This window comes from Tyto alba, unplaced genomic scaffold, assembly GCF_018691265.1.
Source record: "Tyto alba isolate M040663 unplaced genomic scaffold, T.alba_DEE_v4.0 Super-Scaffold_200000178, whole genome shotgun sequence".
NCBI classification, from domain to species: domain Eukaryota; kingdom Metazoa; phylum Chordata; class Aves; order Strigiformes; family Tytonidae; genus Tyto; species Tyto alba.
Window position 1 is genome coordinate 1 of NW_024881291.1, and position 16,139 is coordinate 16,139.

The following is a 16,139-nucleotide window of genomic DNA, read 5'->3' on the forward strand; positions in this document are numbered from 1 at the left end:
CGTGTCCCCCAGGCAGGTGTCGCTTTGCCCTGGGCATGGAGGACGGTTCCATCCCCGACAGCCGCCTCTCGGCCTCCAGCGCCTGGTCCGACTCCACCGCCGCCCGCCATGGCCGGTGAGCCCAGTACACGCCAGTACACGCCAGTACACGCCAGTACACGCCAGTACACGCCAGTACACACCCGTGTGGTCCAATAGCCCCCTCCCCTCGCAGGACTCCCCAGTGTCCCCATGGTGTCCTCACCCCAGAGCTACTGCTTCCCGCTGTGGCCAACAACGCCCAGTATGGCCCCGAATGGCCCCGTATGGCCCCATATGGCCCTGTATGGCCCCATATGGCCCCGTATGGCCCCGTATGGCCCAGTATGGCCCCATATGGCCCCATATGGCCCTGTATGACCCACTATGGCCCACTATGGCCCACTATGGCCCAGTATGGCCCAGTATGGCCCACTATGGCCCAGTATAGCCCCGTATGGCCCAGTATGGCCCAGTATAGCCCCATATGGCCCCGTATGGCCCAGTATGGCTCCATAAGGCCCTGTATGGCCCAGTATGGCCCCGTATGACCCACTATAGCCCACTATGGCCCACTATGGCCCAGTATGGCCCCATATGGCCCAGTATGGTCCCGTATGACCCACTATGGCCCACTATGGCCCAGTATGGCCCCGTATGGCCCCGTATGGCCCAGTATGGCCCAATGCCCCCATCCACTACTGTCCTGTGCCATCCAGGGTCCCCTGGGTGTCCCCAAGTCCCTCTGTCCTGCTGGGTGTCCCCATGTCCCCCGGGTGTCCCTGTATCATGAGCTCTCCCCATGTCCTCGGGTGTCCCCAGTCTCTCTGTCCTCCAGGGTGTCCCTGGGTGTCCCCATGTCCCCAGGTGACCCTCACGTCCCTGGGTGTCCCCGCAATGTCCTTGTGTTCCCCCCAGAGGTGTCCCCAGGATGTCCCCATTTGCCAAGTGTCCCCATGTTCCCCAGGTGTCCCCCTATCCCTGAGTGTCCCCATGATGTCCCCATGTTCTCCAAGTGTTCCCATGTCCCTTGGAGGTCCCTAGGATGTCCCTTGGATGTCCCCAGATACCCCCACATCCCCAGGACACCCTTATGTCCCCAACCCGGGCCACAGCGATGGGGACAGCACCCGGTGCCCCCAGGTGTCCCCACGTCCCCGGTGTCCCCAGGATGTCCCCGTGTCCCCAGGCTGGGTCGCAGCGATGGGGACGGCGCCTGGTGTCCCGCGGGTCCCGTCTTCCCGGAGGAGGAGGAGTTCCTGGAGGTGGACCTGGGTCGGCTGCACGTGGTGACACTGGTGGGGACGCAGGGACGTCACGCTGGTGGCCACGGCAGGGAGTTCGCCCGCGCTTACCGGCTGCGCTACAGCCGGGACCGGCACCGGTGGCTGCGCTGGCGGGACCGATGGGGCACCGAGGTGACCGGGGACCTTGGGGACATCTTGGGGACCTTGGGGTTGTGGGGGTGTTGAGGTGCTTGGGGACATCTTGGGGATGCTGGGGATGTTGGGGTGCAGAGGTGACCGGGGATCCTGAGGATGTTGGGGTTGGACAAGGACCTTGGGGACATCTTGGGGACCTTGGAGATATTGGGGTGCAGAGGTGACCGGGGACCTTGGGGACATCTTGAGGTTTTGGGGTGTTGAGGTGATTGGGGACATCTTGGGGACCTTGGTGTTGTTGGGGTGCAGAGGTGACCAGAGACCTTGAGGATGTTGGGGTATTGAGGTGGACAAGGACCCTGGGGACATCTTGAGGACCTTGGAGATGTTGGGGTGTAGAGGTGACCGGGGACCTTGGGGACATCTTGGGGACCTTGAGGATGTTGGGGTGTTGAGGTGGACAAGGACCCTGGGGACATCTTGGGGACCTTGGGGACATCTTGGGGACCTTGGGGTTGTTGGGGTGCAGAGGTGGACAAGGACCTTGGGGACATCTTGAGGACCTTGGAGATGTTGGGGTGTAGAGGTGACCGGGGACCTTGGGGACATCTTGGGGACCTTGGGGTTGTGGGGGTGTTGAGGTGATTGGGGTCATCTTGGGGACGCTGGGGATGTTGGGTTGCAGAGGTGACCGGGGACCTTGAGGATGTTGGGGTATTGAGGTGGAGAAGGACCTTGGGGACATCTTGGGGACCTTGGAGATATTGGGGTGCTGAGGTGACCGGGGACCTTGGGGACATCTTGGGGTTTTGGGGTGCTGAGGTGATTGGGGACATCTTGGGGACCTTGGGGATGTTGGGGATCCCTGAGAGGTTCCTGGGGAACCCTATGAGGGCAGTGGGATCTCCGGGGACAACGGGATCCTTGAGAGATCTGGGAGGGGACAATGGGATCCCTGGGGATCCCCAGGGACTGCTGGGGACACTGGGATTGGGGAGGGTGGTGGGAACCCTGGGAGATTCCTGCGAGGGCTGTGGGATCTCAGGGGACGACAGGACCCTTGAGAGATTCTGGAGGAGCAACTGGATCCCCGGGGATCCCCAGGGATCCCTGGGGACACTGGGATCCCTGGGGATCCCTGAGAGATTCCTGGGAGGGCAGTGGCATCTCAGGGGACAACGGGATCCTGGGGAGATCTTGGAGAGGGAATGGGATCCCTGGAAATTCCCAGGCATTGCTGGGGACACTGGGATCCCAGGAGGGTGGTGGGATCCCTGGGAGATCCCTGGGAGGACAGTGGGATCTCAGGGGACAACGGGCCCCTTGGGAGATTCTGGGGGGACAACGGGATCTCTACCCCACAATGGGGGGGTTGGGAGGCGGGGGGGGGCGGATCCTTTGGGAGGTCACCGGCGGCGGGATGGTGCTGGGGGGGGTGGGGGGGATCCCAGCCGATCCCGTTGCTGCAGGTGATCGGGGGGAACGAGGACCCCGAGGGGGTGGTGCTGAAGGACCTGGCGCCGCCCCCCGTGGCGCGGGCGCTGCGCGTCTACCCCTGGGCCCCCCGCGCCATGAGCGTCTGCCTGCGCCTGGAGCTCTACGGCTGCCCCTGGGAGGGTGAGTGCCACCTTGTCACCTCCCCTCGTCACCTCCGCCTCACCCTCTGTCCCCCCCGGCTCAACCCAACCCCCCCCCCCGTCCCCAGTGCCACCCCCAGTGCCACCCCCATCTCAGATCCCAAGGGAGGTGGTCCCGCCATCCCCAGGTCGCCCGCCCAGCCCCGTGGTGGCCCCGTGGTGGCCCCGTGGTGGCCCCGTGGTGGCCCCGTGGTGACGTGTCCCCTGTCCCCAGCCGGACTCTTGTCCTATACGGCCCCACGGGGGCAGGTGATGACCCTTGACCCAGCGCCCGTTGTCCTCAACGACTCCACCTACGATGGCTACAGCGTCGGCCCGTGAGTACCCAGATGTCCCCAACTGTCCCCAAGGGTCACCTGCCCCAACCAGCCCCAAGAGCTCCCAAATTGGACCCAAAACCATCAACAAGCGTCCCCAAACTGTCCCCAGACTGTCTCTGGACCTCCCCACGTGTCCCCAGTGGTCCTCAAACTGTCCCCAAGTGTCCCCAACCAGCTTTGGCCAACTCTAAAAGTCTCCAAGCCAGCTCCAGGTGTCCCCAAACTGCCCTCACACATCCCCAACTGTCCTCCAAGTGTCCCCAACCAGGCTTGGTCATCTCCAAGTGTCCCCAGACCAGTCCCAAGTGTCCTCAAATTGTCCCCAGACTGTCTCTGAACCTCCCCACATGTCCCAAATGATCCTCAAGCTGTCTCCAAGTGTCCCAAATCAGTCTTGGCCACCTCCAAAGGTCTGCAAACCATCTCCAGGTGTCCCCACACTGTCCTCAGACATCCCCAACTGTCCCCAACTGTCCCCAGACTGCCCTTGGCCAACACCAACTGCCCCAATCATCTCCAAACAGGCTCCAACTGTCCCCAAATCATCCCCCACTGTCCCTAGATGACCCCAAAGTGTCCCTAGATGGTTAACCACTTGCTCAAAATGGCCTCGGTTGTTCCCAGCTGTCCCCAAATAGCCCAAATTGTCCCCAAATTGTCACCCGTTGGCCCCAAACAGCCCCAAACCGTCACCCACTGTCCCAAAAGAGCCTCAGGTTGCCCCCAAGTTGCCCCATCTGTCCCCATCTGACCCCCGTTGACCCCAGTGTCCCCCAAACCAGCCCCTACGTCCCACAGGAGGAGGTCCCAGGTGGGTATAATGAGGGGACCCAGGCATCCAGGGACCCCTTGACCCCCCAGGTTGCCCCATGGGGGGTTCCGAGGTGGGTGGGATGGGGGGACCCAGGCGTCTGGGTGTCCCCCGTCCCCCCAGGCTGCAGTTTGGGGGGCTGGGCCAGCTGGCAGACGGGGTGCTGGGACTGGACGACTTCGTGCGGAGCCGCGAGCGACGTCTTTGGCCGGGCTACGACTACGTGGGGTGGCGCCGGCCCCCCGGCCCCCAACCTCACGTTGAGCTGGAGTTCGAGTTCGAGGGGCTGCGGGTCTTCCGCGCCATGCAGGTGCCCCGCGGCATGCTGGGATAGCGGGGGGAAGGAGGGGCATAGTGGGAAAGAGGGTGCCCTAGGACATCATGTAGGGGGGATGAGGGGCAGCAGATGGATGGTGGGCAATGAGGTGCCCCAGAGGATGATGGGAGTGAGGGTAATGGCTACCCCAGGGCATCATGGGGGCCTAGACAACAGGTCTACCCCATGAATTATGGGATTGGTCAGCCATGAGGGGCCACCATGTCAACCCCACCTTAGGGGCTGGAACTTCCTATCGGGGCCCCTTTGGCTTAGATCCCCGCCCTGCCCCAGCTGCCCCAGGGCATCATGGGATGGCAGCCAACCCCATATCGCCCTCCAGGTTCACTGCAACAACATGCACACGCGGGGGGTGAGCATCTTCGGCGAGGTGGAGTGCCGCTTCAAGAGGAGCCTGGCCACGGCCTGGGAGCCCACCCTGGCCACCCACAGCCTGGCCGGGGCCATCAAGGACCCCAGCGCCCGCTCGATCACGGTGCCCTTGGGTGGGCGCCACGCCCGCTTCATCCAGTGCCACTTCTTCTTCTCCGGGGAGTGGATGCTCTTCAGTGAAGTCACCTTCCTCTCAGGTGAGTCCTACCATGGCAGGTGGCCTTCAGACCTACCTGGGCCTTGGCGTCCTCCCACATTGGATTGGCTCTTGGGTTGGATTGGTTGGGTGATGGGGTGGTTGGTTGGGTGATGGGGTCACTGGTTGGGTGATGGGCTGGTTGGTTGGGTAATGGGGTGGTTGGTTGGGTGATGAGGAGGTTGGTTGGGTGATGGAGTGGTTGGTTGGGTGATGGGGTGGTTGGGTGGGTGATGGGATGGTTGGGTGGGTGATGGGGTGGTTGGGTGGGTGATGGGATGGTTGGGTGGGTGATGGGGTGGTTAGTTGAGTGATGGGGTCATTGGTTGGGTGATGGGATGGTTGGTTGGGTGATGGGGTGGTTGGTTGGGTGATGGGGTGGTTGGGTGGGTGATGGGGTCATTGGGTGGGTGATGGGGGGGATGGTTGGATAACAGGGACATTGACTGGTTGGATGCTGGTTGACCAGTCTCAGGGCTGTTTGTGAAGCTGGTTGGTTAACTGGTTGACTACTGAGCTTGTTGGGTGGTCGGACACAGAACTGGATTGGCAGCTGGTTAATCAGTCCAAGGGTGATTGGCTAATTAGCTGGTTGCCTGTTGGATGATGGGGGGACTGGTTAGATGTTTGAGTCATCATGTGATTGGTTGGTGAGTTGAAGGACAGGTTGGTTGGCCGGTTGGTTAACTGGTTGCTTGACTAGTTGGTTGGATTAGGTCATAGCCAGTTGAGTGATTGCTTGGTTGGGGTTCAACCATCCCACAAGCCTGTTGGCCAATGGGAAGGAGGTTTGTCTGAGTGGGTTGGCCACCGCCTCCGTCCTCGTTAGCTACCTCGTTAAGGCGCCGCGGGGCTCTCTCCCCGCAGACGTGGTGGAAGAGGCGGTGGGTGCCAGTGGGTGGCCCCCAGCTGCCCCCCCTGACCCCTCGGCAGGGGTCATGGCCATTCCTGAGGACCCCTGGCACGGGGACATGGCTACCAACCTCACCACCCTGGGTAAGGTGGGGCTTAATGGGGTGGGGCTTAATGGGGTGGGGCTTAATGGGGCAGGCTCTGAGGGGGCGGGGCCACGATGGCACCCTGCCCACCCCCCACCCCCCCCCCCCCCGCTCCATGGCAGCCCCTGGGGAGCCCAAGCCGGGGCAGCCAGTCGCCAAAGCCGACCACAGTCACACGTCCATCCTGATTGGCTGCCTGGTGGCCATCATCTTGCTCCTGTTGGGTGTCATCTTCCTCATCCTCTGGCGGCAGTACTGGAAGAAGATACTGGGGAAGGTGAGTAGGGTAGTGGGCTCAACTGGGCATGCGGACGCCTGGGTCCGCTGCCCGAGTTCTGGGAGGGTGGTGGGGCCGACTGGGAGGAACCAGGCACCTGGGCAACTGGTCTTGCCTACAGGCCCAGCGCCGGCCCTCGGAGGACGAGCTGCGGGTTCAGCTCTCTGTGCCAGGTGACACCATTGTCATCAACAACGCGACAGGGGTGGCGCGTGGACCCCCCCGCTACGAGCGCATCCCCCCGGGCCAGGGCGAGTACCAGGAGCCGACGCGACCGCGGCCATCGCTGCCCCCAGCCCCCCCCGGACCTGGTGAGTGGATGGGTGGGGATCACATGGAGATGGGTGGAGGGAGGGATGGAGAGGTGGGGACAGCTTGGGTGGATGGGTGAAGGGAAGGACGAGGGGGCGGGTGGAGATCACATGGAGATAGGTGGGGACGACTCGGATGGATGGATGGATGGATGGATGGATGGATGGATGGATGGATGGATGGATGGGTGGAGGGATGGATGGATGGAGGGAGGGATGGATGGAGGGATGGATGGACGGACGGATGGATGAATGGATGGATGGATGGAGGGATGGATGGATGGAGGGATGGATGGATGGATGGATGGATGGATGGATGGATGGATGGATGGATGGATGGATGGATGGATGGAGGGATGGATGGAGGGATGGATGGATGGATGGAGGGATGGATGGATGGATGGAGGGATGGACGGATGGACGGATGAGTGGATGGATGGGTGGCCGGATGGGTGGCCAGATGGGTGGATGGGAGAGACAACATGGGGAAGTGGCGAGGGAGGGACTGGAGACCATCGTGGAGCTGGAGGGGGAGTGAAGGGGTGAATGTCATGTGGTGATCAATGGAGATCATGTGGTTGGGTGGACGGACGGTTGGACGGAGCCCACACGGCCACCCCGGAGGCCAGAGTCCACCCAACCCCCAGCCCCATCCTGCACTGGGAACCCGCGCTGGGCCTGGAAGTGGGGCGGAGCCATGTGGCCCCACCCGCTCAACTAATCCCACCCCCTCGCAGCCGCACCCCTTGCCAACCCGGCCTATCGGCTCCTGCTGGCCACCTATGCCCAGCCAATGGGAGGCCTCGCCCGGGCTCCACCCGATGGGGCTAAGCCAATCAATACAGATGGTAAGGGTGGGCAGGGGGAGGGGGAGATGGGGATCCCCGCCCCCCAGCCCCTTGGCGCCACCCTCACCCATGACTGGCCCTGCCCCCTTTTGGGGAAACCCCATCCACTTTGGGTCAAGCCCCACCTCCTTCCTCCCCCTCCTTTGCTGAAGCCCCACCCCTTTCCTGAAGCCCCACCTCTTCTTGACATAGCCCCTCCTCTTTTGGGCCAACCTCTGTTGTAGCCCCACCCCCTCCTGGGTTGACCCCTCTCCTCCTGGTTTTAGCTCCTCCTCCTTGTTTTAGCCCCTCCTCCTCTTGCCATAGCCCTGCCCCCTCTTGCTGTAGCACCACCCCTTCCAGTGCTCACCCCTCCTGGTGTAGCTCCTCCCCTTTTGATGAAACCACACCCCCATGAGAAGCCCTGCCCCAGGGGGGTTGTCTGCCCCGCCCACTTGAGCCACGCCCCCCCAACCATACCCCTCCCCCACAGGTGCAACAGAGCCCGAGGGCGGGGCAGGGGCCTATGCGGAGGCTGATGTCACTGGAGGCTCTGCCTATGCTGTGGCTGGCCCCGCCCCTGGCCCCGCCCCCAGCCCCGCCCTCCCTGCCTTCCCCCGCCGGCGCCTCCGCTTTCGTGAGAAGCTGGGGGAGGGGCAGTTTGGTGAGGTAAGCCCCGCCTCCTCCGTGCAAGCCCCACCCCTCACGTGTTGTCCCCACCCCCCCTTGCATCCGGCCACGCCCCTATTTCCCACTACGCCTCCTGTCCCGCCCCATCCTGGAGCCACAAGCTCCACCCACTTACCCCTGGTCCTGCCTTGGCCCTGCCCCCTCATGACTGACACCCCCATATTCCTAACCCCACCCCTTCCACATCGGCCCCGCCCCACCTGCAAGCCCCACCCCCTCATAGAAGCCCCACCCCTCCTATAAGCCACGCCCACACAGCACCTCACTGCCTCTATTGACCCCACCCCTTGAGGCGAAGCCACACCTCCCCGCCATGAAGCCCCACCCCTTTCCCCACGCCCATTCCCCCCAGCGGGACTCTAGCCCCGCCCCCCCGGGAGTGGCTTGGCCCCGCCCCCCCGCCGAAGCCCCGCCCCCCGCAGGTGCTGCTGTGCGAGGTGGAGGATCCCCAGGCCCTGCCCCCCCTCGCGCGCCCCCCCGACCTGCCCCGAGGGCGCCCCCTGCTGGTTGCCGTCAAGGTCTTGCGCCCGGACGCTACCAAGAACGCCAGGTACGGGGGGAGGGCGGTGTGTGTGTGTGTGTGTTTGGGGGGGGCGGATGGTTTTGGGGGGGGGTTGCGTGTTGCTGATGGGGGGGGGTGTGGCAGGCGGGATTTCCTGCAGGAGGCGCGGACCCTGGGGCGTCTGCGGGACCCCAACATCGTGCGGCTGCTGGGGGTGTGTGCGGGGGCCGGTCCCCTCTGCATCATCACCGAGTACATGGAGCACGGCGACCTCCACCAGTTCCTGGGGGGGCCCCGCGGCCCCGCCCTCAGGTAGGCCACGCCCCCGAGCCACGCCTCCCCAAGACACACCCCTTTGTGCCACACCCTCTTCACGCTCTCCCCCCCCACCCTTTCAACACCCCTGCCCCTTTAAGTGCAGCCCTTCCCCAGCCCCCTGCCCTTTGGCTCCACCCACTTCCCCACAAGATCCGCCCCTCCGAGCCACACCCCCTCCCTGTTTTGCCCACCCCCTTGCCGACTAGCCCCGCCCCTATCCTGTAAGCCACACCCCCTCCCCTTCAGCCACACCCCTTCACAGCTTGACCCCATGTGGATAAGCACCGCCCCTTTCCCTGTAGCTCCGCCCCTTGGTTGCAAGCCACACCCTTTGGTATTAGTCACCCCCTTTCCTCAGCCCCACCCCTTCACTTTAGCCCCACCCCTTTCCTTCTATGCCCCGCCCCTTAGCCCCACCCCATCAACTTAAGCCCCACCCCTCCATCTTTAGCCACGCCCATTCCTCTTTGGCCTTGCCCCCTCACTTTAGCCCCACCCTTTCCCCTCTAAGCCCCTTCCTAGCCCCGCCCCTTAGCCCCACCCCTTCATGTTAAGCCCCACCCCACCATTGCTAGCCACGCCCCTTCCTCTTTGGCCTCGCCCCCTCACTTCAGCCCCCGCCCCACGCCACCAGACCTCCCCCCGCCCTTCCCTTAGCCCCTCCCCAGCCCCACCCTCCCAAGCCCCGCCCCCTCTGACCGCAGCCCGCCCCCAGCCTGGCCACCCTGCTGCACGTGGGGGCTCAGATCGCTTCGGGGATGCGGTTCCTGGCGGGCTTGAACTTCGTCCACCGCGACCTGGCCACCCGCAACTGCCTGGTGGGGGAGGGCTTCACGGTCAAGGTGGCCGATTTCGGCATGAGCCGGCACCTCTACGCCGCCGATTATTACCGGGTCCGGGGCCGGGCCCTGCTGCCCATCCGGTGGATGGCCTGGGAGTGCATCCTCATGGTGAGCAGGGGAGGGGCGGGGCTAAAGGGGGAGGGGTCAAAGGGGGGGCGGGGCAGCAAAGGGCAGAGTTAAGGGGATTTGGGGACACCCCGGGGGGGGGGGATTTAAGGAAGAGTTGGGGGGAGTTAAGGGGATCTGGGGTGAGGAAGGGCATGGGGACAGAACTGGGAGGAGTTAAGGGGGTTTGGGAACGTTTGAGATGAATTTAAGAGGAATTGGGCAGAGTTAAGGGGGTTTGGGGATGTTTGAGGGGAATTTAAGAGGAACTGGGCAGACTTAAGGGGATTTGGGAACGTTTGAGGGGAATTTGGGAGGATTTGGGCAGAGTTCAGGGGATCTGGGGTGGGCAAGCACATTGGGACAGAATTGGGGGGAGTTAAAGGGATTTGGGGACTTTTGAGATGAATCTAAGAGGAATTGGGCAGAGTTAAGGGGGTTTGGGGATATTTGAGGGGAATTTAAGAGGAATTGGGCAGAGTTAAGGGGGTTTGGGGATATTTGAGGGGAATTTAAGAGGAATTGGGCAGAGTTAAGGGGGTTTGGGGATATTTGAGGGGAATTTAAGAGGAATTGGGCAGAGTTAAGGGGGTTTGGGGATATTTGAGGGGAATTTGAGAGGAATTGGGCAGAGTTCAGGAGATCTGGGGACATTTGAGGGGGATTTGGGAGGAACTGGGCAGAGTTAAGGGGATTTAGGCTACAGCGTGGGGATAGGTTGGCTGAGGGCGGGCGGGGCGTGTGTGGGCATGTCCATGGGGGGTGGGGCGTGCCCATGCTAGTCCCCCCCCCCCCCCACGCAGGGGACCTTCACGCCGGCCAGTGACGCCTGGGCTTTTGGGGTGACGCTGTGGGAGGTGCTGACGCGGTGCCGCGAGCAGCCCTACGGGCGCCTGAGTGACGAGCAGGTCATCGCCAATGCCGGGCACCACTTCCGCGCCCAGGGCCGCCAGGTGGGCACTGGGAGGGGACTGGGAGGCACTGGGGGGATGTTGGGCATTACTAAGAGGCACCAGGGAGCTCTGGGGGGGGCACTGGAGGGGGCTGGGGGGATGCTGGGGGTGCTGAGAGGCACCAGGGAGCTCGGGGGGGGCACTGGGAGGTACTGGAGGGGGCTGGGGGGATGCTGGGGGTGCTGAGAGGCACCAGGGAGCTCTTGGGGGGCACTGGAGGGGGCTGGGGGGATGCTGGGGGTGCTGAGAGGCACCAGGGAGCTCTGGGGGGGCACTGGAGGGGGCTGGGGGATGCTGGGGGAGCTGAGAGGCACCAGAGAGCTCTGGGGGGGCACTGGAGGGGGCTGGGGGGATGCTGGGGGTGCTGAGAGGCACCAAGGGGCACTGGGAGGGGGTTGGAGGGCACTGGGAGGTACTTGGGGGGGCCTGGGTGGCACTGGAAGGGAACTAGGGGGATGCTGGGGGTGCTAAGAGGCACCAGGGAGCACTGGGAGGGGACTGGGAGGGGGCTGGGGGGATGCTGGGGGTGCTGAGAGGCACCAAGGATCACTGGGGGGGCACTGGAGGGGGCTGGGGGGATGCTGGGGGTGCTGAGAGGCACCAGGGAGCTCTGGGGGGGCACTGGAGGGGGCTGGGGGGGATGCTGGGGGGTGCTGAGAGGCACCAGGGAGCTCTGGGGGGGCACTGGAGGGGGCTGGGGGGATGCTGGGGGTGCTGAGAGGCACCAGAGAGCTCTGGGGGGGCACTGGAGGGGGCTGGGGGGATGCTGGGGGTGCTGAGAGGCACCAGGGAGCTCTGGGAGGGCACTGGAGGGGGCTGGGGGGAAGCTGGGGGTACTGAGAGGCACCAGGGAGCTCTGGGGGGGCACTGGAGGGGGCTGGGGGGATGCTGGGGGTGCTGAGAGGCACCAGGGAGCTATGGGGGGGCACTGGAGGGGGCTGGGGGGATGCTGGGGGTGCTGAGAGGCACCAGGGATCACTGGGGGGGCACTGGAGGGTGCTGGGGGGATGCTGGGGGTGCTGAGAGGCACCAGGGAGCTCTGGGGGGGCACTGGAGGGGGCTGGGGGGGATCCTGGGGGGTGCTGAGAGGCACCAGGGAGCTCGGGGGGGGCACTGGGAGGGGGCTGGGGGGATGCTGGGGGTGCTGAGAGGCACCAGGGAGCTCTGGGGGGGCACTGGAGGGGGCTGGGGGGATGCTGGGGGAGCTGAGAGGCACCAGGGAGCTCTGGGGGGGCACTGGAGGGGGCTGGGGGGATGCTGGGGGTGCTGAGAGGCACCAAGGGGCACTGGGTGGGGACTGGGAGGCACTGGGAGGGGGTTGGAGGGCACTGGGAGGTACTTGGGGGGGCCTGGGTGGCACTGGAAGGGAACTAGGGGGATGCTGGGGGTGCTAAGAGGCACCAGGGAGCACTGGGAGGGGACTGGGAGGGGGCTGGGGGGATGCTGGGGGTGCTGAGAGGCACCAGGGATCACTGGGGGGGCACTGGAGGGGGCTGGGGGGATGCTGGGGGTGCTGAGAGGCACCAGGGAGCTCTGGGGGGGCACTGGAGGGGGCTGGGGGGGATGCTGGGGGGTGCTGAGAGGCACCAGGGAGCTCTGGGGGGGCACTGGAGGGGGCTGGGGGGATGCTGGGGGTGCTGAGAGGCACCAGAGAGCTCTGGGGGGGCACTGGAGGGGGCTGGGGGGAAGCTGGGGGTACTGAGAGGCACCAGGGAGCTCTGGGGGGGCACTGGAGGGGGCTTGGGGGAAGCTGGGGGTACTGAGAGGCACCAGGGAGCTATGGGGGGGCACTGGAGGGGGCTGGGGGGATGCTGGGGGTGCTGAGAGGCACCAGGGAGCTATGGGGGGGCACTGGAGGGGGCTGGGGAGTTGCTGGGGGTGCTGAGAGGCACCAGGGAGCTCTGGGGGGGCACTGGAGGGGGCTGGGGGGGATCCTGGGGGGTGCTGAGAGGCACCAGGGAGCTCGGGGGGGGCACTGGGAGGGGGCTGGGGGGATGCTGGGGGTGCTGAGAGGCACCAGGGAGCTCTGGGGGGGCACTGGAGGGGGCTGGGGGGATGCTGGGGGTGCTGAGAGGCACCAGGGAGCTCTAGGAGGGGACTGGAGGGGGCTGGGGGGATGCTGGGGGGTGCTGAGAGGCACCAGGGAGCTCTGGGGGGGCACTGGAGGGGGCTGGGGGGATGCTGGGGGTGCTGAGAGGCACCAGAGAGCTCTGGGGGGGCACTGGAGGGGGCTGGGGGGATGCTGGGGGTGCTGAGAGGCACCAGGGAGCTCTAGGAGGGGACTGGAGGGGGCTGGGGGGAAGCTGGGGGTACTGAGAGGCACCAGGGAGCTCTGGGGGGGCACTGGAGGGGGCTGGGGGGATGCTGGGGGTGCTGAGAGGCACCAGGGAGCTCTGGGGGGGCACTGGAGGGGGCTGGGGGATGCTGGGGGTGCTGAGAGGCACCAGGGAGCTCTGGGGGGGCACTGGAGGGGGCTGGGGGGATGCTGGGGGTGCTGAGAGGCACCAGAGAGCTCGGGGGGGGCACTGGGAGGGGGCTGGGGGGATGCTGGGGGTGCTGAGAGGCACCAGGGAGCTCTAGGAGGGGACTGGAGGGGGCTGGGGGGAAGCTGGGGGTACTGAGAGGCACCAGGGAGCTCTAGGAGGGGACTGGAGGGGGCTGGGGGGATGCTGGGGGTGCTGAGAGGCACCAAGGGGCACTGGGTGGGGACTGGGAGGCACTGGGAGGGGGTTGGAGGGCACTGGGTGGTACTTGGGGGGGCCTGGGTGGCACTGGAAGGGAACTAGGGGGATGCTGGGGGTGCTAAGAGGCACCAGGGAGCACTGGGAGGGGACTGGGAGGGGGCTGGGGGGATGCTGGGGGTGCTGAGAGGCACCAGGGAGCTCTGGGGGGGCACTGGAGGGGGCTGGGGGGATGCTGGGGGTGCTGAGAGGCACCAGGGAGCTCTGGGGGGGCACTGGAGGGGGCTGGGGGATGCTGGGGGTGCTGAGAGGCACCAGGGAGCTCTGGGTGGGCACTGGAGGGGGCTGGGGGGATGCTGGGGGTGCTGAGAGGCACCAGGGAGCTCGGGGGGGGCACTGGGAGGGGGCTGGGGGGATGCTGGGGGTGCTGAGAGGCACCAGGGAGCTCTAGGAGGGGACTGGAGGGGGCTGGGGGGAAGCTGGGGGTACTGAGAGGCACCAGGGAGCTCTAGGAGGGGACTGGAGGGGGCTGGGGGGATGCTGGGGGTGCTGAGAGGCACCAAGGGGCACTGGGTGGGGACTGGGAGGCACTGGGAGGGGGTTGGAGGGCACTGGGTGGTACTTGGGGGGGCCTGGGTGGCACTGGAAGGGAACTAGGGGGATGCTGGGGGTGCTAAGAGGCACCAGGGAGCACTGGGAGGGGACTGGGAGGGGGCTGGGGGGATGCTGGGGGTGCTGAGAGGCACCAGGGAGCTCTGGGGGGGCACTGGAGGGGGCTGGGGGGATGCTGGGGGTGCTGAGAGGCACCAGGGAGCTCTGGGGGGGCACTGGAGGGGGCTGGGGGATGCTGGGGGTGCTGAGAGGCACCAGGGAGCTCTGGGTGGGCACTGGAGGGGGCTGGGGGGATGCTGGGGGTGCTGAGAGGCACCAGGGAGCTCGGGGGGGGCACTGGGAGGGGGCTGGGGGGATGCTGGGGGTGCTGAGAGGCACCAGGGAGCTCTAGGAGGGGACTGGAGGGGGCTGGGGGGAAGCTGGGGGTACTGAGAGGCACCAAGGGGCACTGGGTGGGGACTGGGAGGCACTGGGAGAGGGTTGGAGGGCACTGGGTGGTACTTGGGGGGGCCTGGGTGGCACTGGAAGGGAACTGGGGGGATGCTGGGGGTGCTGAGAGGCACCAAGGGGCACTGGGAGGGGACTGGGAGGGGGCTGGGAGGGGGCTGGGGGGGGGGGTTGGGGGTTCCTGGGAGGGACTGGGACGACACTGAGGGGGACTCGGAGGGACTGGGAGGGGAGTGGGGTGTGCTGGGAGGGACTGGAAGGCCCCCCCGGAGAAGCCCCAGGTGCCTGGTCACACCCCGTACTCCCAGTCCCTTCCATTTTTCCCAGCTCCATACCTCCCACCTCCCCCCATCCCCCCCAGTCCCCCCCATCCCCCCCAGCCCCCCCCAGTCCCCCCCAGTCCCCCCATTGTTCCCAGTCACTCCCCCCACTCCGTTATCCCCCCATCCCTCCCCGCCCCCCCCCATCCCTCCTCGCCACCCCAATTACTCCCAATTCACCCCATTTCTCCCAGTTACCCCCGATTCCTCCCGCCTCCCCCCCATCCCTCCCAGTCCCCCCCAGTCCCCGCCGTGACCCCCGTGCCCCCCCGTGCCCCCCAGGAGTACCTGCCGTGCCCCCCGGGCTGCCCGGCGGCGCTGCACGGGGTGATGCTGCGCTGCTGGTCCCGCGACGCCGCCGACCGCCCGTCCTTCGGCCTCCTGCACCGCCTGCTGCGCGACCACACTGTCCTCGCCTGAGCCTCCTCCTCACCGTCCTCTTCCTCACCGCCAGCACCCTTCATCCCCCCTCACCCTCCCCCCTCGTCCTCCGCCTTCAGCTCTCCTTCATCTTCCTCCTCCTGCTTTATGTTCCTCCTCCCTCCTCTTCCTCCTCCTCCTTCGTCCTCCTTCTCATGCTTCATCCTCCTTGTAACTTCTTCAGCCTTCATCTTCCTCCCCTTCTCTTCCGCCTCCTTCTCCTTTGTCTTCCTCATCTTCATTCTTCCTCCTCCTCCTTCTCTTCCACCTCTTTCTCCTTCATCCTGCTCATTCTTCATCCTCCCTCATCTTCCTCCTCGCCCTTTTCCTCCACCTCCTTCTTCTCCATCTTCCTCTTCATCCTCCCTCTTCTCTTCCACCTTCTTCTTCTTCATCTTCCTCCTCATCATCATTCTTCACCTTACTTGATCTTCCTCCTCCTCCTTCTCTTCCACCTCTTTCTCCTTCATCCTCCTCCTTCTTCATCCTCCTTCATCTTCCTCCTCCTCCTTTCCCTCATCCTCCTTCTTCCCTGTCTTCCTCTTCCTCCTCCCCCTCCATCTTCCTCCTCCCCCTTCTCTTCCACCTTCCTCTTCTTCCCCTTCCTCATCATCATCATTCTTCACTTTCCTTCATCCTCGTCCTCCGCCTTCTCCTCCACCTCCTTCTGCTTCATCTTCCTCCTCCTCATCCTCCTTCATCTTCCTCTTCACCCAACACTGGAAACACCCAACACTACTGACATGGGACCCCCCAGACCCCT

General features: G+C 65.2%; 1 protein-coding gene across 1 annotated transcript; it reads left to right on the top strand.

Moving 5' to 3' along the window:
* Positions 1-17: 17 nt before the first annotated feature.
* Positions 18-15,497, top strand: DDR1 (discoidin domain receptor tyrosine kinase 1; the record flags this gene model as incomplete). Its single annotated transcript, XM_042794032.1, has 16 exons — positions 18-115; positions 1,208-1,436; positions 2,870-3,017; positions 3,252-3,354; positions 4,292-4,478; positions 4,828-5,074; positions 5,941-6,069; positions 6,194-6,348; positions 6,470-6,659; positions 7,397-7,507; positions 7,980-8,155; positions 8,599-8,726; positions 8,823-8,990; positions 9,712-9,946; positions 10,747-10,896; positions 15,239-15,497. Coding segments are annotated over 16 exons (2,592 nt in total), but the record flags the coding sequence as incomplete, so codon positions are not given.
* Between the last annotated feature and the right edge of the window lie 642 nt (positions 15,498-16,139).